The sequence below is a fragment of the Nyctereutes procyonoides genome, unplaced genomic scaffold (assembly GCF_905146905.1).
Source record: "Nyctereutes procyonoides isolate TBG_1078 unplaced genomic scaffold, NYPRO_anot_genome, whole genome shotgun sequence".
NCBI lineage: Eukaryota > Metazoa > Chordata > Mammalia > Carnivora > Canidae > Nyctereutes > Nyctereutes procyonoides.
The window spans coordinates 42,504,757-42,527,843 of NW_026575125.1; the positions used below are offsets into that span (position 1 = coordinate 42,504,757).

The 23,087-nt window shown below is 47.8% G+C and overlaps 1 protein-coding gene across 2 annotated transcripts; it reads left to right on the plus strand.

Moving 5' to 3' along the window:
• The first annotated feature begins 375 nt into the window (after nucleotides 1-375).
• PPP1R3F (protein phosphatase 1 regulatory subunit 3F) lies at nucleotides 376-17,091 on the plus strand. 2 transcript variants are annotated; one of them, XM_055339039.1, is made up of 4 exons: nucleotides 376-1,431; nucleotides 11,119-11,174; nucleotides 11,802-11,884; nucleotides 14,812-17,091. In XM_055339039.1, exons 1-4 carry the CDS (start codon nucleotides 425-427, stop codon nucleotides 16,105-16,107), a joined length of 2,442 nt encoding a protein of 813 aa, XP_055195014.1. In that variant the 5' UTR covers nucleotides 376-424; the 3' UTR covers nucleotides 16,108-17,091. The 2 variants fall into 2 exon arrangements, with proteins under 2 accessions (XP_055195014.1, XP_055195015.1); XM_055339040.1 differs by having other exon boundaries at nucleotides 1,368-1,420.
• Nucleotides 17,092-23,087: the final 5,996 nt, after the last annotated feature.

Below are 23,087 nucleotides of genomic sequence, written 5' to 3' on the forward strand. Positions count from 1 at the left end.
CTTTTTGGGCCTCTCCGCTCCCCGCTGCTCCCATCACCTGTAGACATTCCATTTTCGCCGCCACACATATGCCGCTCCCGTTCACACTCCCCCACTGGCTGCCCCACCTTTGCTCTTTTCAACCCTGACCCCGCACCACCCCCATTTAGGCCTCCCTATTGATTCCCCCATCATCCCGCCTCCTGCTCCGCCCACTCTCGGGCATCCCCATTGGCTGCGTGCAGCTCCTGCACTCGCTTCACCGCTACGTCATCCGTGCACAGCTCCCCATTGGCTTTCTGCTCTACCTGTCTTAGTCTCACCGCCTACATCCCCCTTGAGCTGTACCCCCCCGCACTGGCCTTCCCATTGGCTGCCCGCCCCTTCAGGCCCGGCCCCCGCCGGTCCCGCCACCGGTGCCGTCGGTGCCGCCGCCGCCGCCGATATGGCGCGCCCGGCCCCTGTGGAGCCCCTGCTGCGGCATCCCGCGCCCCCCTCGCTGGCTGCGGGCGAGCCCCGCACCTCTGTTGAGGCGGCGGTGGCGCCGCGGAGAGTGCTGTTCGCCGACGAGGCCCTGGGGCTGCCGCTGGCGCAGCTGCGCCGCTACCGGCCGTGGGGCGGGCCCGGGGCGGGCAAGATGGCGGCGGCGGCCGGGCAAGATGGCGACGGCGGCGGGGCTGACGAGGACGACGATGGCGAGGATGGGGATGAAGGGGAGGAGGAAGAGGAGGCTTGCCTTGCGCCCTCGCCGCTGTGCCCCGTCCCCGCTGGCGGGGGGTTTTACCTGGTGCCCACATTTTCGCTGCCGCCCGCGCCGGGCCGTCTGGAGCGCTTGGGGCGCGTCATGGTGGAGCTGGAGGCGCTGCTGCCGCCTCCCGGAGCGGTCCCCGGGGGTGCCGGGGTGTGGGTGCCTGGGGGGCGCCCGCCGGTACTGCGCGGGTTGGTACGCGTGCTGAACCGCTCCTTCGAGAAGGCGGTGCACGTGCGGGCCTCACACGACGGCTGGGCTTCCTTCTGCGACCACCCAGCGCGCTACGTCCCGCGCAGCCCACCGGGGGCAGGAGCGGGAGGACCAGGAGCAGGAGATCCCATCCTGGATCCCGGCCTGGGCCTGGGCTTGGGCCCTGGCCAGGCGTCCGCCTCCTCGCCCGACGACGGCGGCCGCACCGACCGCTTTGCCTTCCAGCTGCCCTTTGCTGAGGGCGCGGGCGATGGGGCGCGCCTGGACTTCGTGGTGCGCTATGAGACCCCCGAGGGCACTTTCTGGGCCAACAATCAAGGGCGCAACTACACAGTCCTGCTCCGGATCGCACCCGCTCCCACACCCACTGATGCTGAAGGGCTGCCCCAGCAGCAGCAGCTGCAGCAGCTGGAGCCACAGCCCGAGTGCCAGGGTCCTGTGGAGGCTGAGGCCAGGCAGCTGAAGAGCTGCATGAAGCCGGTGAGGCGCAGGTAATGTCTGCCAGCGCCACCTCCGCCAACGCAGGGCTGTGTCTAGGATGGAGGACAAGCATCCCAACCCAGGAACCCCTCAGGCCTGCTCTCCAGGACAGGGAGGAGGACTCATTCAATCAGTTAGTCAAAGAGTAAGGCAAACATGTGCTAGGCTCTGTTTTAATTACTGGGGTTTCATTCATTCATTAATTGAATTCCACTGTGAAACTGAACAAGACAGACATCTTCCCTGCCCTCAAGGATACGTATAGGCTCCTATGGGAGACAGTTTGAAAAAAATAAGCAGATAAGATACACAGGGATAAGATTAGTTGCTGGGAGGAAAGTGAAATAGGCTAAGGGGATAGTTTGGAGGGAATAGCTAGCTGCTTTAGAGTGTTGAGGAAAGGCCTTTAAGGAGGTGAGTCCTGGAAGATTGCAAGTGGAGTCATGCAGATGGGGGAGGAGTTTGTAGAAAACGGAACAGGAAGGGCTTTTCTGATGAGGTGCCATTTAAACTGAGTCCTGAATGATAAAGGAGGAATGGTTACCTGCAGAAATGGGATCAAAGGTGTTCTAGGTACAAGGAACTGAGTACAAAGGTCCTGAAGTGAGAATGAGGTTGGTGTGAATGATGAGCAGTGTGCCGGAGTGGACAGCACTTCAGTGACCTAGTAGGGTGGACCAAGGGCCTTGCCAGTGGGGAAGAGGAAATCTGATTCCCATTTGACAGAGTAGTAAACCAGAGTTCAAGAGGAAGAAACTGGTTGAGGAAGTGATGGCGCCTGGCTTTTCTAATTCCACCATGGCTGACCTCGAAGCCTGTGCATCTCTTTACTGTTAATGCTCTAATCTAGCGTGAGGCCTCCTACAGAACTGAGGGGCTGAGTCTATGCTCTCACTGGGAAGCAGTTGCTCTGGCAGAGGCAGAACCAGATGATCCTGGACTGGAAGTTCTTGTCCTTTGTTTTTGCCTGTGATCATTCAGAACCTGGGGGAAGGGACCAGTTAACCCCAGGAAGCCTTATAGGAGACTAGGTTTTCTCAGTCAAGCTAGGAGTTCTTTTAAGGTAGCAGCTTCAAAGGCCTGATTCTTTTGGAGTGTCAGAGTCTAACCTGGGATAAGTAGAGTCTCTGTGCACGTGTGAGAAATGTACACATTTCCCTGCTTCCAGGGGGATTGGAAATGGGAATGGGAAAATGTGTTCTAGACCTTGTATGTGCTTGATCAGAAGCCTTTGGGTGCAGCAAGATGTTTGTGGACCTGGCAAGGCCATGGGCTGTGAGTGAGTGGTTCAGAAAGGTCTAGCTTGGGGCTGGTGGGCAGGTGTGCCTGGGTATGTGAGCAAGCAGGCAAGTACCGACTCACCGACCTGTGAACCCCACAGTAACCTGAGAGTCTAAAGGGGGCAGGCAGCATGCCTTTCCTTACAGTGTTAAGAGAGTGGGTTCTGACATCAGAGTGCCTCGGTTCAAATTGCAGCCCTGCTGTCTACTGGCTTTGTGACCTTGGCTAACTTATTTGACCACACTGTTCCTCAATACCCTTATCTGTAAAATGGCTAATTACGCCACCTACCTCAGAGGAGATGAGTAAAAGCACTCAGAACCAAATCTGGCTCATAGCAGTGCCAGAAAATATTAGCTTGTGTTTATGTTTATATTTATATTTAGGGAATCACACATATAGTTCCTTGAATACTCCTGAACTCTGCTCTGCCCATCACCTGCTGTGTGGCCTTGCCTCAGTTTCTTTACCTATAAGCCTCAGTCTTCTCATTGGACAGTTGCTTTGGTTGGGTTGAATGCAGCAAACATGGGCAAGGCACTTAAGGATGGTGGTTGGCTCTGAGAAATAGTGGCCAGCATTTACTGAGCTCTGCTGAGTGCTTCAAGTCTGTTCTCTCCTGAGTCCTGCTGTGCATGCTCTGTGGTATAAGTGCTCTGATTATGCACATTTAATAAAGGGGCAGATTATGCACATTTAATAAATGGGTAGCTCAGGGAGGTGAGCCAGCTTACTCAAGACCCCTCAGCTAGTGAGTGACAGGACCAGGGAGAAAGTGCTAGGGACTTTTTTTTTTTTTTTTTTTTTTTTTTTTTTTTTTTTACTTCTGGAAGGTCTGTCAGGTAATTCTGCATTTCATTCTTGGTGTTCCCAGCAGGTCATGCTTTCCTTTTAACTTCTTTCTCTCTCTCTCTTTCTCTCTTCAGTTTCTTCCCTCTTCACTTTTTTTTTTGAGGTATACCTATACAGAGTGTACTGATCTTAAGTGTAGGGCTCAGTGGATTTTTTTTAAAATTTTTATTTATTTATGATAGTCACACAGAATGAGAGAGAGAGGCAGAGACACAGGCAGAGGGAAAAGCAGGCTCCATGCACTGGGAGCCTGACGTGGGATTCGATCCTGGGTCTCCAGGATCGCGCCCTGGGCCAAAGGCAGGCGCTAAACCGCTGCGCCACCCAGGGATCCTAGGGCTCAGTGGATTTTTACCTATGCATGCTCTTGTGTAGCCATCACCCAGATCAAGATTTCAAGTGCCCAGAATCCCCTTCATTTCTGTCACTTTTCCCAAGTTGTCTTCCCAGGTGGCTGTCATGGGAGCCCTGTCTGTAAGATGCGACAGTTTGGGTAACAGTTTGGTCATTTTGGAGTGTAAAGGGAAGAGAACAGAGTAATCAAAAGCTCGCAGGGCCAAGGTGGGTGGAGAGGGTGTTTTTCTTTTAAAATACATGAGTGGTTTTAAGGAGAAATTGAAGCAGCCCGTTCAGACAATTGTTTTGGTATCTGGCCCCAGGTCTGTGGTTCCTAACATGACTTGTGATATTATTTTAAGTGGGCAGATGGCTTTTTGATAGCTTCTTTATCTTTTGATCTCAGCTCTTGCAAAGGGGAGGTTGGTGCTCATTGCAAGATCAGCGGTAAGATTTTCTTTGTAGGTCGGTGGCTTTCTTAGCGAGTACATTTCAACTTATTATTGTTGTAAAAGCTGTGTGCTGCTGGGGACTTGGAGTGCTGTTGAAGAACAGCTGCCCCCTGCAATCCAGCCCTCTTGGGAAATGGTAGCTGATCTCAGGGGATACGCTTAACCCGTGGGAACCCCATGGTAGAGGGTTTCTTGTTCAGAAGTACTGGCTGCAGGCCCACCGTGAACTGGGCATGGCCGTGTCAGGTGGGGGCACAGGGGAGGTCTGTGGTAGCCATTGGGCTACAGCTCAGAAACCAAAATGGCTTCATTCCTGGGATCGCTGGACCAGGCTTTGGATAACCCTTAGGCTTAGAGATGTTCCATCAACAAGCGTTTGTTGAGGGCCTACTATGTGCTGGGCACAGTGCTAGGTTCAAACAGGGAAAAAGATGGAAGCTGGCACTCAGCTATCAAAGGTTTTGTAGCGGTACTGGGAGGGGAAAAGCAGGGACGGAGGGTTTGGTACATGAGGCCTGGCAGAGACCCTACTCTGTGCTTGGTATTTTGCTGAGGGTTTGGGTGCAAAGGCCTCATACAATCCTTTCAACATTCCCTGTGAGAGAGACTGTTTTTATCCCTTTCCTGGATGAGCAAACAGAGGCTCCCAGAGTCCAGAGTCCTAGGACTGGTGTCAGGAGGAGCCCTCCTGGTCTGCCTTGGCTTAACACCCTTAGGAGGTGTCCCATTCCTCTTAAAAATAAAGACCAAGAAAGCCTCAGCATGGCCTTCAAGCATCCCCCTGCCCTGTCCTCCAGTCTGGCCTCTGCAGCTGCCAGTCTCATTTCATACCATCCTCTGCCTTCTGAGCTCCTGTCACCACGGTCTCATTGAGGTGCCTTGCCCCTTACTGTCTCAGGGCCTTCCACCCATGCTGTTTTCCTTCACCAGGAATGTTGGTCCTGTGCTCCTCTCTGTCTCCTCAGTTTGGTCCTTCAGTCCTAAGAGGGCTTCCTCTGGGAAGCCTGTCCATCCCAACATCCTCAGGCCTCAGTGTGTTCATAACATGGAGCAGGTGAGCCCTGCTGAAGAACATCACATAGCATAACAGATGTGTGTTGCCACAAATTTAAGCTCATTTTCCAGCTTGCCTGGCAGTCCTGTTCTATTTTTCTGATCCACTCTTGTCTCCACTTTGATGTGACTCTTTTCACATGTTCTTTACCTTCAGACTTCCTGCTTCAAAAAACAAAATGAAGCCATAAGAAGGGAACTCCCCACAACTTGTAGCCCCCAAGCCTGCAAACTAAGTTCCCTCCCTTGTGTTGCAGGGGAGAAGAGGGTCCTTTTACTCAGGCCAGTCCCCCCCTCCCCGGACTTATGCCCTGGGTCCTATTTTCTGCCACTTGCTCCAGAACTGGACCTTTCTCTCCTGGCAGTTTTTCAACCACCCTCCTTGCTGATCCTCTCAGCCTTTATGTGTGCTAGTGTCTCTGCTTTCTTAAAAACCTGTTCTTTGACCTCACCTCTGTCCCTGCTGCTCTTGGCCAGCACCTAATCACCCCCCTTCATTATGGACTCCCCCTTCTAAAGAATTCCCCACACTCCTCCGTTTGCTTCAGCTGCCCCCCCCCCAACATCTGCCAGATTCCATAGGTGGTTTTGCTTTTCTTCTTGAAGCGGTTGATCCCTCCTTCTTAAAAAAACAGTCTTCTCTTGCCTTGGGACCACGCTCTGCTGCTTTCCTCTTAACCCTCTGGCCCTTCTCCTTGCTATTTCCTTCCACCTCACATAGCCACGCTCGGTGTCTCCACTTGGCTGATGTCCCAAAGATGCATCCCGTGTTCAAGATCACATCCATCACCTCCCTGAAAGTGTTCCTGAGCGGCCTCTTCCCTACCCCTCCCTTGCTTATATCTTCCTTCTAAGCATCCTAAGCCCATCCTGACCCTGGAATCTGGGCCAGGGCCCTTTTTGTTCTAAGGCATTCATCCTTTCCTGAAGGCACCGACCTCAGTTTGCAGTTAGACCTTCCTTAGGGGATTATTGGATGACCCTCCCTGCCCTCTTAGACTGTAAGCTCCGTGAGGGGTAGGGACACGGTCTGCTTTGGTTCACCACTGTATTCCTGCAGGGCCTGCCATGGTGCCTGGCACTTAACAGGTGCTCAATAAATGTTTGTTGAAAGAATGAGTGTGAGTTATTTTTTTAAATGTCTTCCTCCACACGAAATTGTAAGCTTCCTAGTTGAGGTGCTCACCATTGCGTCTCCAGGGTCTGTCACTGGGCTGATGCACAGTAAGGCCTCTGATTTTTAGGTCACCTGTTGCTGGATGGATGGGGACCCAATTTGCTATCTTGAGTTGGCAGCCTCAGGGGAAACCAGAACAATCAAAGTTGAAACAGGACAGGCCAAGGGCCATCTTAGTTGTCTGGAAAGTGAGGATTTTGTGAGAAAGTGGTCCTCTTTTACTCCACAGACAGTCAGTAGGGCATCATGGTTAAGGGTGTGGACAGATGCCATCTGCTATAGAAGTGGCAGAGCTTAGATCTGAGCCAGGGCGGTCCTGCTCTATACGTCTTAACCAGTGGGACATCGGTGGGCAAGTTGCTTTCCTTTTCAAAGCCTCAGTTTCCCTCAGTGGGAGATTGGAGGGGGATTGGTGTTCATTAGCACTTCATAGGCGATGTTCCACTCTTTCCTGAATTCACTCCATGGCCCTCTGAGATAGCTGTTACCATTATACCTTCTTTACGAAGGTTCAGTGACTTGCTCCAGGTCACACAGCTGGTAGGTGGCAGAGCTGAGGTTATTCAAAAGTACACATCCTGACCCTTCATTGAGCTATGGAATCATCAATTTCCTGGATCACAACGAATATTAGAGAAAAAAACTAGCATAGGAAATAATCAGCATGCATCCTAACACATAGTAAAGGTAAGTGTTGTTTCATTCAAAAAACAACTTTTTCAGTTCTATATAAGTATGTATATTTCCACATGCATGGGTGTGCTGACTTATGATGTAAAATGTATTTCTTACTGTGGGTTACCGCCAAACAAATGAAGTCACTGCTGTAAAAGAAGCTCATGGCAGTGATAAACTGCTCTCCTTCCTCCACCTTGCTGGATGGGCTGTAAGTCTCAGAGTTGCTACTGACACAGACTGTAGTCGGGGAAGGCAGAACAATGCCCCCGCAGAATGTGGTGGCTTTTACAGCCACTTCAAACCCTGTTCTTTTCAGAAAGCAGATGGCTTGGGGTAACCAGAATTCCAAGTATCGTGGGGCAGGTTTCTGAAGCCATCTGACCCCCTGGAGAGTCAGCATTATCTTCGAGTTGACTACATGGGAGCTGGGGTCTGTTGAGTTTCCCTTTGGGTTTCAGCATGTGACCCACTTTGGGCTGGCTGGGTTCTTTGAAAACAATGTTGGGGGGTGCTCCCAGAGGACTCGGGGTGGTAGGGGCAGTGATGTGACTGCTCTGAAAGTCTGCTTTGCTCTTCCCCATTGGGGATTGTCAGCCCCCCCTTGCCCTCACTCTGACGATTCACTTTTTCGTTCAGTCTCCGGCTGGCCCAGGTTGGGGCCAATGGCACCTCTTTCTGAAATCTCACCTCCTGCCCCCCCGCCCCCTGGTGTCGTCTGAGGTCAGCGGTCATTGAGTTTCCTGATGGCAGGAGGAATTTCATACCCAGGATATTGGTGTGGCCCCTTCTAGGCTGCATGTCTTGACTAGTTCTCGAGAACACCCCAAGGATGCATCCTGGATGCAGGCCCACTACTGCCTACTGCCCTTGAGGAGATAGCATGTGGCATTTGTGGGGCCAGTGCCAAAAGAGCAGGTTTCCTTCTCGAAAATTAGCAAGCACCCTAGAGGTACAGTTTTGTTCTTAATCTCCTCCCTCCCCATTTTTCTAAGAACCCCTCTTCTCTGTTACTGATCAGTGAGTCAGTATACACTTGTACCCCATTTCTCTTACTATCCTCCTTTTGATTAAAGTCATAGCTGCCCCTGACTGTTTACTGTGAAAGACAGTTCAAGGATATTTAGTTTTTTTTTCTTCAGCCCACAGTTTCAAACACTGTCTTCAAAATGGAGCCCACTTTGGATTGTTATCAGTGTGGTGTGTAGTTAGTGGGTGTAGAGACACGGTTCCTTGAGCCTCAGTTTCCGCATTTGTAAAAAGGGAAGAATGTCTCTTTGAAGGATAGATGTGAAGGTTTTCAAATGACTTGGTGTATCAATGAAAAGGGCCCACGTTGGAGGAGATGAACAATAAATGCTTGTGCCTTCTGCTTTCATCTTTCTGACTTCAGAGGTATGGAGAGTGCCCTGTGTACTTCTGCTGACTTTGTGGATCTTGGGATCAGCTGAATTGCTTGACCTGATTTTTGGAAGTTCCTCTTCTCACGCTCCTTGGCTGCAGAAGAGATGCTCTGGGGGCTGAGCGATTTGTTTTGTGTTTGTTTTTCTTCTCTCTCTTCTTTCTTCAACTGAACTGTGGAATTCTTTTCCTTCTGGTTGGTTGTATCCTGTGTCCCGTCACCCCCCACCGCCACACTCTTTACCTTCTCACTGGAGTGGTATTTAGAAGCCTGGTTCTGCATGTCAGCACTGAACCAGATGGTAGGGGATGGCTTGCCTCGTCCTGCCCCTGGGAGGGAGGGCTGCCCTTCTGTTTGCGGGTCTTCTTTAAGAAGCTTGCTTTAAAAAAAAAAAAAAGAAGCTTGCTTTAGAAGATCCTAGGAAGGTGACATTTTTCTAATGAAGGATTACACCAGCAAAAGAAGTCAGTAGAAATTGTTTTGGGCCACAAGTCCAAAGCCCTTGACTTTAAACTTACTGGGGGAGGAGGGTGGGACCTGGTGCACGATCAAGCTGGTTTGTTCCAAATCCCCCTTTCTTATCCATGATGCTCAGGAGTTGGTGGCCAGGCTTCCAGAGTTACTCACTCCAGGGCCTTGTAATATTCAGATTCAAATACCTTTGGTGAGGTGCACGAGCCCTAGTCATTGGAGAAAGATAGATGGTCCCTTCTGGGGCTTCTAGACTCTAGATCTATGCACCTGGTTCACATTTCTTCCCTGAGGGACCTTGCAGCCACTGCTGTGTCTTTTGATCTAGGCATATGTCCCATGAAGGCAGGGAAACTGAGAATGAATATATGGGCAAAAGGCAGGTCCAAAGAAAAGCCCGAATGAAAGAAGAAGGAGAGATGTTGTCTTATTATTGCTGCCCGCCTCTATCTACTTCCAGAAAGGGTCAGAGATAGGGTTGGGGTAAGACCTCAGTTTCCCTCGTCCAGGAAGTAGCAGTGTGTTGATTGAGAGCTCAAATTTAGACTTGGGAGCTGAAAGGCTTAGGTTTGGATCCTTGCTGTGTGACCTTGAGCCGTTTCCTCGGCTCCCTCATCATCATTTGTGAGATGCAGATAATAATACTGCCTACTTCACAGGATTAAAAGTACCTACCTCACAGAATTGTTGTGAGGATTACATTAATATAGGTGAAGTGCATAGAACAGTGCCCAGCATCATAGTGGGTATTCAGGTCAGCTAGTGATCCTCGGTTTCTGTGAGGTAATTGATTATGTGTTTTCAAAAAGTTGCAACCATCTGCAGAAATGGTCAACATCATCATATTACCTTTTGGGAAGAAAAAGGTCTGTGCAATTGCCTCAGCTCCTCTCTGTCCCCGCTCATGTTTTTGTTAACACTTCCCTCTCATTTGTCTTCATCTGTCAACATTTGGCACTCATTTCTGAGAATGAGAAGAGCGATTTCTCCATGATCCCTATGACCCCACCCCTGGCAGAGACTGGCTGAAATACACTTGCCTTGTGTCACTTAGACCTTGCTCGGGGCCTGACTTGCCTGGTGGAGGAAGACCAATCCTCATGAATATCTACAGTAGATTCAGCTCCCCCACCTCCCCTCTCAGTGCCAGGCCCCGGTGTCTGGCTTGATGTCCTCATTTCCCCTGACTGCCCTGTGCTTGGTGTGCACATCCTGGCTGTCCTCTGCTCTGTTTTAAGGTGAGGAGGGTGAGGCTCAGAAAGGTTAGGTGGTTGGCCAGGCTGGTAGGGTGACGGGTGGAGGGTTGGTGGAGAGACCCAGGTTTTTGTGACCTCAGTTTACTTCCTTTTTCCACTGGTCTCCTTTTGGTTATACAGTTGCTTCCTTCCTTCCCTTTGCTGCTTTCTGAGTCCCAAAGTCCTTGCCTGCCCTTTCTTGGAAAAAGCATGCTCCTCTACAGCTAGGAATGTACCCCCAAAGAAATGATCCAGAATGCTTGTAAAGCCATGCCCAACCACGTCTGCCAGAGTCTGCTTCGTGAGAGCAAAACCAAGGCAACAAACTAGCTGCTCTGTAGGTTGGGAATGGGTACATACGTTACAGTGAGCTGCCATGAGAGTAGGCAGCCATATTACATGTTGACAAAAGTATATAGTCATGCTTCTTACTGTTACAGGGACAAAGCCAGTGGTGAAATGTCATCTGCAGAATCTAAGTGATTTTTGTAGAATATCTGGAATTAAATTTTCCAAAATGGTGCTAGTGGTTGCCTCGGGCTGATGCGTGGCTTTTCCCCTTCTTTGTGCTTTCCTGTGTATCATAACATTTCTACAATGAGAGTGTAGGACTTTTCTAATTAGGGGATAGAAAGGGGTGACAGAGGGAAGATAGCCACAGTCCCTTGAGAGTGGGCCACCCCAGAGGCTCAAAAGGTACTGGTGGGTGGCAGAACTGGCCTCTCAGGACATCAGATCCATGCATTCTCCCTTTTGCCCCGCAGGCCTCCTGAGGAAGAACTGAGGATGAACAACCTGGATGATAACACCCCTGCTATGGGTAAGCAATTGGCCGGCTTTGGGGGTTTTAGCTTCTATTTACCATTTCTTTCTTCTCCCTGTTTTCTTTTTAAAGAAAGATTTTACTTATTTATGAGAGAGAGAGAGAGAGAGAGAGAGAGAGAGAGAGCACGATCAGGGGGGAGTGGCATGGAGAGGGAGAAGCAGACTCCCCATTGAGCAGAGAGCCTGACCTGATCCTAGGACTCTGGGATCATGACCTGAGCCAAAGGCAGATGCTTAACCAACTGAGCCCCTCAGGCACCCTCTCCCTCTTTTCTTTTTTTTAAGATTTTATTTATTCATTCATGAGAGACACAGAGAGAGGCAGAGACATAGGCAGAGGGAGAAGCAGGCTCCCCTGCAGGGAGCCTGATGTCGGACTCAATCTCAGGACCCTGGGATCATGCCCTGAGCTGAAGGCAGACACTCAACCACTGAACCACCCAGGTGTCCCTCCCTGTTTCCTTCATACAAATTAGGAGGTGCCCTCTGCCTTAGAGTGTCACAGAAAGCTGCAGAAGCAAAACTGCCAAGTAGCCAGAAGAGCAGATTAAAAAAAAACAAACTAAACCAGGCCTGCTTGTACACCTACCTCACCCCAACACTACCCTTCTCTTCTCTCCAGCGGAACGCCCTAAAGTCCAGGAGTCAGTGGGTCCCCTGGTGGCCCCCACCCCTCTCCGTCCATGGCCTCAGATGACACTTCAGGTAAGCAGGCCCTGGCAGCCTCTGGATGGACAGCCCAGTGGGAGACTGAGTGGTGGGGGCCGACTTGCTCCAGGTCTGCCCTGGGTTGGAGGGAGGCCCCCCAAATCAGAACCTGATGGCAGAGGGGTAGAAATGCAGTTATTTACCTGAGCTTTGTTAAGTTAGCAAATATTTATTGAGTGCTTGCTCCATGCTAAGCAGTTTAAGGGATTGGGAAGATGGTTGTGACCACTCTGTCTTCAAGGGGCTTATTTACATTTTAATGGAGTGAGACATGACAAAACAAATAATAGTCAAAATATATGATATTTTAGATGATGGTGAGGTCTAAGGAAAAAAATAAAGGGATGGGGAGTGTGTGTGCACATGCACACATGTGAGACACATACACATATACACGGGGGTGGGGGAATGTTTTGTGAGTTTAGATCGGGTGGCCAGGGGAGGCCTTCATGGTAGGTGAGATTTGAGCAAAAATCTGGAGAACGTGGGAGAGAGACATGTGAACAACGAGGGGAAGAACATCCCAGGCAGGTGCAAAGTCCCTCAGGCCCAGGCATGGCAAAGGTATGTCAGGAACAGTGAGGAGCAGTGAGTGGGGGAGGGGAGGAGCAGCAGGAGGTGAGGTCAGACAGGTTGAGGACAGATCGCCTAGGGTCTCATGGGCCTGGGAGAGAAGTCTGGCTTTTCCTCTGAGTGACAGAGGAGCCATGGAAGGGTCAGAAGGCTTGAGAGCAGAGAAGGGCCATGATCTGACTTAGGATTTAATGGGCTCCCTCTGGCTGTTGTGAGGAAAACAGGCTATAAGGGCAAGGGTGGGAGCAGGCCCCCCACCCCCACCAGGGGGAGGCTGCTGCCGTGTTCCAGGCCAGTGATGCCCTTGCTGGCAGGGAGACAGAGATTCTGGAGATGTCGTGTGTGTGTGTGTGTGTGTGTGTGTGTGTGTGTGTGTGTTAGTACAAAGATTTTTTTTTAAGATTTTATTTATTTATTCATGAGAGACAGAGACAGAGAGAGAGGCAGAGACAGGCAGCAGGAGAAGCAGGCTCCATGCGGGAAGCCTGATGCAGGACTCTATCCTGGGACCCCGGGATCACGCCCTGAGCCGAAGGGAGGCGCTCAACCGCTGAGCCACCCAGGAATCCCAAGTACAAAGATTTGCAAACATATACAGAAGAGATTAGTATAATGAACTCACATATGCCTATCACCCAAGCTTCAACAGATTTTAATCCCTGTACGTGCTTACTTATTTCCATACCCCCTTTGCCCCCCAACTGCCTATGGAATTATTTGGGAAAAATCCAGACATTATCTCATCCATAAATATTTCAGTTTGTATCTCAGAAAATTAAGCACTCTTACACACACACACACACACACACACACACACTCACTCACTCACATACACACATACCACAATGTAGCATCACACCTCAGGAAATTAGCAGTCAGTCCGTAATATCATCAAATAGTTGATAAGTTTTCAAATTTCCTTATCTCAGTGGTGTTGTAGGATCCAAACCAGGTCAACACATTGCATTTGGTGGATGGGGCTTTTTTAGATTTTTCTTTTTAAAAAAATTTTATTTATTTATTTGTAAGAGGCACAGAGAGAGAGAGAGAGAGGCAGAGACATAGGCAGAGGGAGAAGCAGGCTCCTCGCAGGGAGCCCGATGTGGGACTCGATTCCGGATCCTGGGATCACACCCTGAGCTGATGCTCACCAACTGAGCCGCCAAGGTGTCCCTTTCTTAGATTTTTCAATCTCCCTCACTTTTCTGGCAATTTGTTTGTTGAAGAGCCCTTGTTTGTCCTGTAGAGTTTCCCACAGTCTGGTTTCGGCTGATTGCATCCACATGGAAACACATTTCTTACTCTATTTTTATTAATATATTAGTTCCATTTGATTAATGTGATCTATTAAATTAACTAATGTACTTTATTAAACTATCAATTTTATTAAATTGATTAATTAAATACAATCTATTATTATTAAATGAATTTAACTTGAATTGATTCTGTTTAATTCTCTTGTTCCCATTTCATTTATTAATTGGAATTCTTCTCTAAAGAGAAACTTTCTCATATCAACTGTTTGGCTGCCTTGAGGATATATAATTTGTATTGAAAAAGCTGTATAAATTTTTTCCTTTTTATTTACTAGTTTTCAGAAAAAATGAACTTCTCTGAAGTTGACCAGTTAAAGGATTTTTGGTTTGGGTATATTATTACTAACTCACGAATTTGAAACATATTTGATAAGTTTCAATCCATTGCATTTATTTATTTATTTTGATGTTTACATTGAACTATCTCTGGCCAGTGGAAACTTATTTACATTGGTTCCAAAGTCCTTTTGAATATATTCCCATCATTCTTTGAACACTAATTCGCATTCTAGAATGACAGCATATCTTAGACTCATCATGTACTTTCCCTGCCCCAAACCTGGAAGCAGTCATTTATTTAGAAAAATCTGGTTCCTTTTAGTGGAGAACGGTGTTTAGAAACCAGGATATGGGTTCTCGGTGTGGTTGTTGTCGTTTCTAGGCCTTGTTAAAATAAATTGTTTTAAAAGAGAAAATACGTGAGGATATTCTGGGTATGTTTTGAAGGTCAACTGACAGTATTTACTGATAGCCTTTCACCAAATATTGTTGCTAACTGCATTCCTTAGCTTTATGATCTGCAGAAGTCCCATTTTACTCCATCTGATTTTGTTATTTTAAAATAGATGACATAGGTTCTGGGGTTTGGAGAACTAGAGAGGGCCCTTTAGGGAGGGTTTATCTGGAAACACCTGTGGGGCTGGGTGGGTGTGGGCTGTCGTTAGCTCTCACTTTCTCTGCTTGTCCCATCCCCTCCTCTACTTTATTCCTTTCCCTTTCTCTCCCCTCCTGCCCTGCCCCCCCCCATGGCTCTAGGTTTCTGAAGTTACAGTGACTGGCAAACCCCCAGAAGAAGGTGACGTCCCCAGAAGCAATCCACCTGTGGCTTTCACAGAGGTCCCCCAGGCACCAGCCATCAGGATTCTCCCCTCTTCCTCTCTCTGTGGCCTGGGGGGCTCCCCCAGGGACCAGGCCTCAGGGCCTGATGCAAGTGAGGGGGCACCCGGGCCTCTCCTGGAACCCAGCCAGCAACAGGTGGAGGCCACGTGGGAAGTATCGAGAGAGCATGGAGGGGGCCGAAAGGACTCCATGGTGGGGGCTATTATTGATGAACCCCCTGGGGGTCTGGAGGTTGTGAGTGGGTTGGAGGAGCTGCTTGGCGAGGACACCATTGACCAGGAGCTGGAGCAGCTCTACCTATCCCACCTGAGCCGCCTGCGGGCTGCTGTGGCTGCAGGTGGGGCAGGAGGTGTTGGGGAGGGCCCCACAGATGGGGGGGTGTCCCCCAGCCATCCCCTGGGCATACTCACGGACCGAGACCTGATCTTGAAGTGGCCTGGCCCTGAGCGGGCCCTGAACAGTGCCCTGGCTGAGGAGATCACACTGCATTATGCCCGGCTGGGGCGTGGTGTGGAGCTTATCAAGGACACTGAAGACCCTGATGAGGAGGGGGAGGGCGAAGAGGGACTCTCTGTCATACCCTCCAGCCCAGAAGGGGACACCCCCAAGGAATCACCTCCGGAAATCCTCTCTGGGGCCCATTCTGTGGTAGCCACTATGGGAGATGTGTGGCTCCCATGGGCAGAGGGCTCGGGATGTGACAGCCCTGTGGTTCTGGGTGCAGAGGGTCAGTTCACCAGGGCTCCAGAAAAAGGGATGGGCAAGGACACTGATTCTCTGCATATGAGTAGGGTGACATCTGGGGTGACCGGGTCCCCAGAGGGGAAGGAAGGCCGGATGGAGTTTACCACTGAGTGGGCAGACAGCTTGGTTCCCATATCTGGTAAGGAGCCAGCCGCTCCAGTCCTACGGGGGCAAAGTCTTACCCTCCTTGGTCCCTCGGGGGCTGCAGTCTGTCCTTCTAGCCTGGCCAGGCCCCACATGAGCTCCCAGGATGAGGAGGGTCCAGGCCCAAGCCTTGGTCCTCCAAAGAAGTCTCCCACCTTAGCAGCCCCTGCAGAATGTTTGTGTATATTGCCTCCCCAGCTCTGGGGGCCCTTGACCCAGACTCTGGGGGTCCTGGCTGGGTTGGTGGTGGTCCCTGTGGCTCTGAACAGTGGTATGTCCCTCCTGGTGCTTGCACTGTGCCTCTCTCTGGCCTGGTTCTCGTAGAGGCTGCTTATGGGGTGCAGCAATGACAGGCTTCCCCCTCTTTGGAGTCTGGGGGGAGGCAGTCCCTATACCCCCCCAGGGGCTTCAGATGGGCTATGTGGCTTGTATAGTGAGGGGTCTTTTGCTTCTGAGAATGCCTGACTGGAAAGAGACCTTCCCGTCCCTGAGGACTTGTGGGCACAGGGCTTCTTGCGGTGATACCAGTGGAGGGGAACAGGGCTCGGTGGATGGTGTGAGATATTTTTTCAGAAGGGAACTGGGCATGTCCTCCCTACCCCCAAGCCTGTATTTATTTTTGTATAATTCTCTGGACGAGGGAGAGTGGTCGTGAGCTGGTCTTGGGGCACAATTACCCAGAGATATATTTATTAACAGCCAACCTGTGCAACCTGCTGGAGCTTTATTTTTAATTTAATTTATATAGAGTACCTATTATTATATGCCACAATAGAGCTCTATGAAAAATGATGTGTCTTACTGTACAGTGTTCTCCTGTTTGGGCCTGCATGTGTGGGGTGGTCATGTTCTGTGGGAGGCTCAAGGTGGGGAGTTGGGCGTGGAACATGGCCATGCCTGCTGCTACAGCTTCAATATGCCCTTGAGGATCTGTGTCACCTCACCTTATGGTCCTACTCCGTGTGGTCTGGTGGTCTTTGGAGGGGCAGGTCCTTTGGTCTTTTCTATATTCTGCCAGGGAGGGAGGAAGAATGATTGCCATATGAGGGTTTGCTGTCGAACACGTGGCTATAGTGATGGATGTGGTCAGCTGTAGATGTGGGAATACCAGTTATGAATCAGCCACAAGGTTTTGAAGTTACTGAAAAAAAAAAGGCCTCTGACACCAGGAGGAGACCCCTCTGTCCCCAAGATCGGGAAGGTCTCAGAAGGGACAGAGGAGTTAATGTGCTGTGAAGAATTCATACCAGAGTTGCTGTCCACAGGCATTGCATTTCTAACTCAAAGCAGGTTACCCAGACACTTTGAAAGAAAGGATAGATATATTTACTGCATGCAAATAAAAAATCTCTGCACAGCAAAATAGAACACCATATATTTATTTACTTCTTTTCACAGAAAAAGTTTACACCAACTTTCTTCCATTCTCCTCCAGGGCTCCAGTACTTTTCTGTAACAGTCCCAATCAGATTGTTTGCCCAACCACTTCCAAAAGTGCTGAAGTCACTGATGATATATGATTGGTGTATCAAAGGCCACCTCCCAGACTTCATCTTAGTTGACCTATGGGCAGCATTTAACACAATGGGTCATCCTATCAACTTTGAAATCTTTCTTTACTTGGCTTGCAGGACACCACACTTGACTAGTTTTCCTCTTTCCTCATTGGCCATTCTTCTAGGACAGTGCTGGGCACATAGTAAGTCCTCAATAAATGCCTACTGAATTAAAAAAATGAAGGAACAAATAAGCAATGTGGGAAAATACAGAGACATGGTTAGAGAACTTAGTTGGTCATTCAGTGGTTACAAGCTCAGCTTAGTTCCCCAAATGTTGACTGACCACCTCTTCTCTGCTCTGAGAACACAGAGGAAGGATCTCACAGTCTAGTGGGAGGACAGATACAGAGAAAGGATTTTAGTGGAGTGTGGTTAGTTGCATTAGCAGTGGTGGGGGCCTCAGAACAGACGCTCAGCCCAGTGTGGGGAGTCTGGAAACCTTTTTGGAGGATATGGTGCATGAACTGAATTAAGAAATGAGAAGGAATCCACCAGGTGCTGAAGGGGAAGAGAGGACAAACCAGTCAGAAGGAAGAGAATTGCAGAGTTCTGAAAGTGGAAAACAAGTTTTTTTTAAGGTTTTATTAATTTATTTGAGAGAGAGTGAGAGCATGAGCCGGGGGAGAGGCAGATGGAGAGGGAGAGGCAGACTCCCACTGAGCAGGGAGGCCAATACAGGGCTCAGTCCCAGGACCCTAGGATCATGACCCGAACTGAAGGCAGATGCTTAACCAGCTGAGCCACCAGGTGCCTTGGAAAACAGTATTGAAAACAAACTTAACACCTGCTCATTTCATCTTTCAGTGAGGATATTCTCACTTGGCCAAATACCAAAGTCCAAACATGTGCCTGTGGTCTTCCATTGATGTGATAATTTGCTCAATATCCAAAAAGGGACCTTTCCAACAACTGGATTGAAAAGTTAGATTAAATGGACAAATTACTACAGACATGTAACTTGACAAAACTGTCTCAAAAAATAAAAAAGGAAAAGTTGAGTAGTCCTATGACCATTAAAGTAACAACCTGGGAATCCCTGGGTGGCTCAGCAGTTTGGCACCTGCCTTCAGCCCAGGCTGTGATCCTGGAGTCCCAGGATCAAGTCCCGCATCGGGCTCCCTGCGTGGAGCCTGCTTCTCCCTCTGCCTGTGTCTCTGCCTCTCTCTCTCTCTCCTTCTCTCTCACTGTCTCTCTCATGAATAAATAAATAAAATCTTTTTTTTTTAAAGTAACAGAACCTGTAGCCAAAAGTCTTCCCAACAGAAACTCTGGGCCCAGATGGCTTCAGTGGTGATACACTCAAGGAACAAACAATTCTGATTCTACAAAAGGGATTCCAGAGTGTAGAAAAAGGGAGTGTTTCTTTTTTTTTTTTTAAGATTTTATCTATTTATTCATGAGAGAGAGAGAGAGAGAGAGAGAGGCAGAGAGCCCGACTCAGGACTCAATCCTGGGACTCCCAGATTATGTCCCCAGCCGAAGGCAGGCGCCAAACCGCTGAGCCACCCAGGGATCCCCCAAAGGGAGCGTTTCTTTCTTTATTTAAAAAATATTTTATTTATTCATGAAAGACACACACACACACACACACACACACACAGAGAGAGAGAGAGAGAGAGAGAGAGAGAGAGAGAGAGAGAGGCAGAGACACAGGCAGAGGGAGAAGCAGGTTCCATGCAGGGAGCCCGACGCGGGACTCGATCCCCGGTCTCCAGGATCACACCCGGACTGAAGGCGGCACCAAACCGCTGAGCCACCCAGGCTGCCCAAAGGGAGCGTTTCTAACTCGTTTTCTGGGGCTAATAGAAACTTGATACTAAACCTTGATGAGTGAAAAAAGAATATTACAGATCTCAAGAAAACATAAAAATACCTTAAACTAAATAACTGCCTGTCTTGACCTGTTTAGGCAGTTGTACCAAAATAGTGTAGACTAGGTGGCTAGAAAACAACAAACACTTATTTCTCATAGTGCTGGAAGCTGGGAAGTTGAAGATCAAAGCACTTGCAGATTTGGTGTCTGGTGGGAACCAACTTCCTGGTTCATAGATGGCTGTCTTCTTGTGGTGTCCTCACATAGTGAAGGGACAAGGTTACTCTTTGGGGTCTCTTTTATAAGGGTACTCATCCCATTCACAAGGGCTTCACCCTCATGATCTAATCACCCCAAAGGTCCCACCTCCTAATACCATCATATGGTGGGAATTATGTTTCAACATACAACTTGTGAGGGAGGGAACACATCTCTAGCACTGCCTACATCCAATATATTTAAAAAGTGTGATATGACCAAGGTGTATTTATTCTAAAACTGTAATGTGGTTTAACGTTTGAACTTAGCACATATTGCTTTATTAGCATATTAAAAGAGAAAAACCATAATAATCTCAATAGGTGTTAGAGAAAGGGTTAGATAAAATTTGACATCTATTCATGATTTTACTTTTTTTAATAAAGATTTTATTTATTTATTCATGAGAGACACAGAGAGAGGCAGAGACATAGGCAGAGGGAGAGGCAGGCTCCATGCAGGGAGCCCCGATGTGGGACTCAATCCTGGGACTCCAAGATCACGCCCTGAGCCAAAGGCAGATGCTCAACCGCTGAACCACCCAGGCATCCCTGATTTTACTTTTTTGAAAGATTTTATTTATTTATTTGAGAGAGAGAGAGAGAGAGAGGTAGTGGGAGGAGCAGAAGGAGGACAAGCAGACTCCATGCTGAATGCAGAGCCTGTCATGGGGCCCAGTCCCACAATACTGAGATCATGACCTGAGCCAAAATCAAGAGTCGAATGCTTAGAGTCGGAGCTACCCAGGCATCCCTCTATTCATGATTTTAAAAAACTTAGCAAGGGGTTCCTGGGTGGCTGAGTCAGTTGAGCATCTGACTCTTGATCTTGGCTCAGGTCTTAATCTCAAGGTTGTGAATTTAAGCCCTGTGTTGGACTCCACACTTGGCGTGGAACTTACTTAAAACAAAAAGGAAAACCTTAGTAAATTAGTTGAATAAATTTTCTTAACATAAAATGTATTTATCTACAAGAATTTACAGTAAACTACATACTTCAAATGAGATTTGAAGAGCTCTGACATTTGGAGCATGGCAAGAATGCTTGCTATTGCATTTCTACTCAGCATTGTACTGGAGGTCTTAGCAAGCACAATAAGGCAAGGAAAAGAAATTAAAAATATTTAAAGATTGGAAATGAAGAACTGAATTGTCATTATTTGTAGATGATACCATTGCATATATAGAAAATCGAAAATAATCCATGGGCAAATTATTAGAATTATTAAGAATTTAAAAAGATTTCTGATACCAAAAATCCATATTCAAATATAAATTGTTCTTATATACTAACAACAGAGAGAAAATTTTAATAAAGATACCCCTTATGAACTACTTAGAAATTTAAAAAAGATCTTACCCTTTTTTGTTAAAGATCTTATCTTTAATTAATTTCCACATCAATGTGGGGTTTGAACTCACAACCCCAAGATCAAGAGTCACATGCTCTACTGACTGAGCCAGCCAGGCACTCCAAGAGAGCAAGATCTTTTTGTAAAAAAATGTAAAAACCTTATTGAAAGACATTCTAAAAGATTAAATAAATAGATATACATGTTTTTGAATGAGTCAATGTCATAAACCTATCAGTTCCCTCTGAACTATTCTGTAGATTCACTGTAAATCCTGTCACAGTTCCGATAGATTTGTGTCTGCATATCTTGGCAAGTTAATCCTTACATCTATGTGGAAGTGCCAACTAGCCAGAGCACCCATACTTAATTTAAGGTATAGCAATTAAGATGGTATGATATTGCTGCAAAGGTAGGCAAATAGACCAATGAAAGACCAGTGGTTTCAGAAACAGACCCACTTTATATGTAGACTCAGAATAGGTAGCCAACGAGATATTGTGAGACCAGTAGGAAATGGTTGGACTTTCAATAGATGGAAAAATATGTTATCCATATTAAAAAAATGAAAGTGGATCCTCACAACACAAAAATAACTCTAGGCAGACTCAAAACTTAAATGTGAAAAGCAAAACCAAAGAGCTCTAAGAATTTAATACAGAAAAATACCTTCATATACTCATGGTAGGAAAGTTTTTCTTAAGACACACAAAACACTAACCATAGATGACAATTATAAAACATTCAATTACATTAAAATTAAGAATGTCTATTGATCAAAAAATACCATCAAGAGTGAAAACCACAAATTGGGATGTAAATTGAGAGAAAATCATTCAAACACACATAACTGGTGAAAAGTTCAAACCTAGAATATATTTAAAACTACCAATAGAAAAACCAGATGCACCAATAAGTGTATAAATAAGTTATATATTCACAGAATGGAATACTGTATAATGAGAATGAAAGATCTACAACTATGTGGAATAGCCTGGATGAATCCCACAGATGTGATGTTGAGCAAAAGAAGCCAAACAGAAAAACAGGCAGAATGAATCCATTACCAGTGGTAAAATTATAAAGGAGAGTGAGAGAATGATTATCATCAAGTCCATGATAATGTGTACTTCTGGGGGAGGGAGGGAGAGATGTAATTGGGAAGGGACCCAGAAGACTTCTGGTCTACAACTTGACCTAGGTGGTTGTTTATGGGTGTGCAATTCGTTAATATTCATTGAAGTGTACATTTCTCAGGCAAAAAAGAGATCACAACTAAGGCAAAAATCAGTGAGTCATGGGAGTGATGTGACTCTTTGGGACTCCACACAGGCTCTGAGTGACCCCAGTTTCCTTGTCTAGACCATGAAGTGTAGGTGGACTGCTTCTTTCAGAACCTCTCCTGGGGTCAAGGTCTTTTAGTCCTGGAGGTTACCAAGGCTCCCTCAGCCCTATCTGTGGAAGTCATGTTTGGGAACTTGCTTATTCTGTGTCTCTTGACACCAGCTATGGAGTGGGGATACTCACTTCTTAAGAGGATGGAGAGAATCTGTCCATTTTGTCCTCAGATATCTGAGTTCATCTCCCCTTGGACCTCATTCATACATTGTTTTGTTTTGTTGTGTTTTATGTATGTATGTATGTATGTATTTAGAGAGGGGGGGAAGGACAGAGGGAGAGAGAGAATCCCAAGCAGGCTCCATGCCTAGCATAGAGCCAGATGTAGGGCTTGATCTCACAACCCTGAGATCGTGACCTCGTGACCTGGGCTGAAATCAAGTGTTAGATACATAAATGACTGACCCACCTGGGTGCCCCCATACGTGGTTTTAGAGCCTGGAAGAGTTCGTTTAAAAGCCAGGACCAAAAAAAAAAAAAAAAGGCCAGGACCTTGGGCAGCCCGGGTGGCTCAGTGGTTTAGCGCTGCCTTTGGCCCAGGGCCTGATCCTGGAGACCCGGGATTGAGTCCCACGTCAGGCTCCCTGCATGGAGCCTGCTTCTCCCTCTGCCTATGTCTCTGCCTCTCTCTCTCTCTCTCTCTCTCTGTGTGATGAATAAATAAATAAAATCTTAAAAAAAAAAAAAAGCCGGGACCACAAGCCCTTGTTGTGTGTCTTTGGGCAAGTTATTTGTCCCCTTCCAGCCTTAAAAGGGAGCTAATGCCCACTGAGTTTTGGAGAAAATGTGTAATGGCCTCATTCATTAATATATTTGATTAATCTAGCAATTCAGGCAGTGTAGCAAGGCAGGCAAGAGGAAGGGCTCCAGAATGGTACAGTCCAGGACTAAATTACCACTATGTCACACTATAGGCAAGTTATTC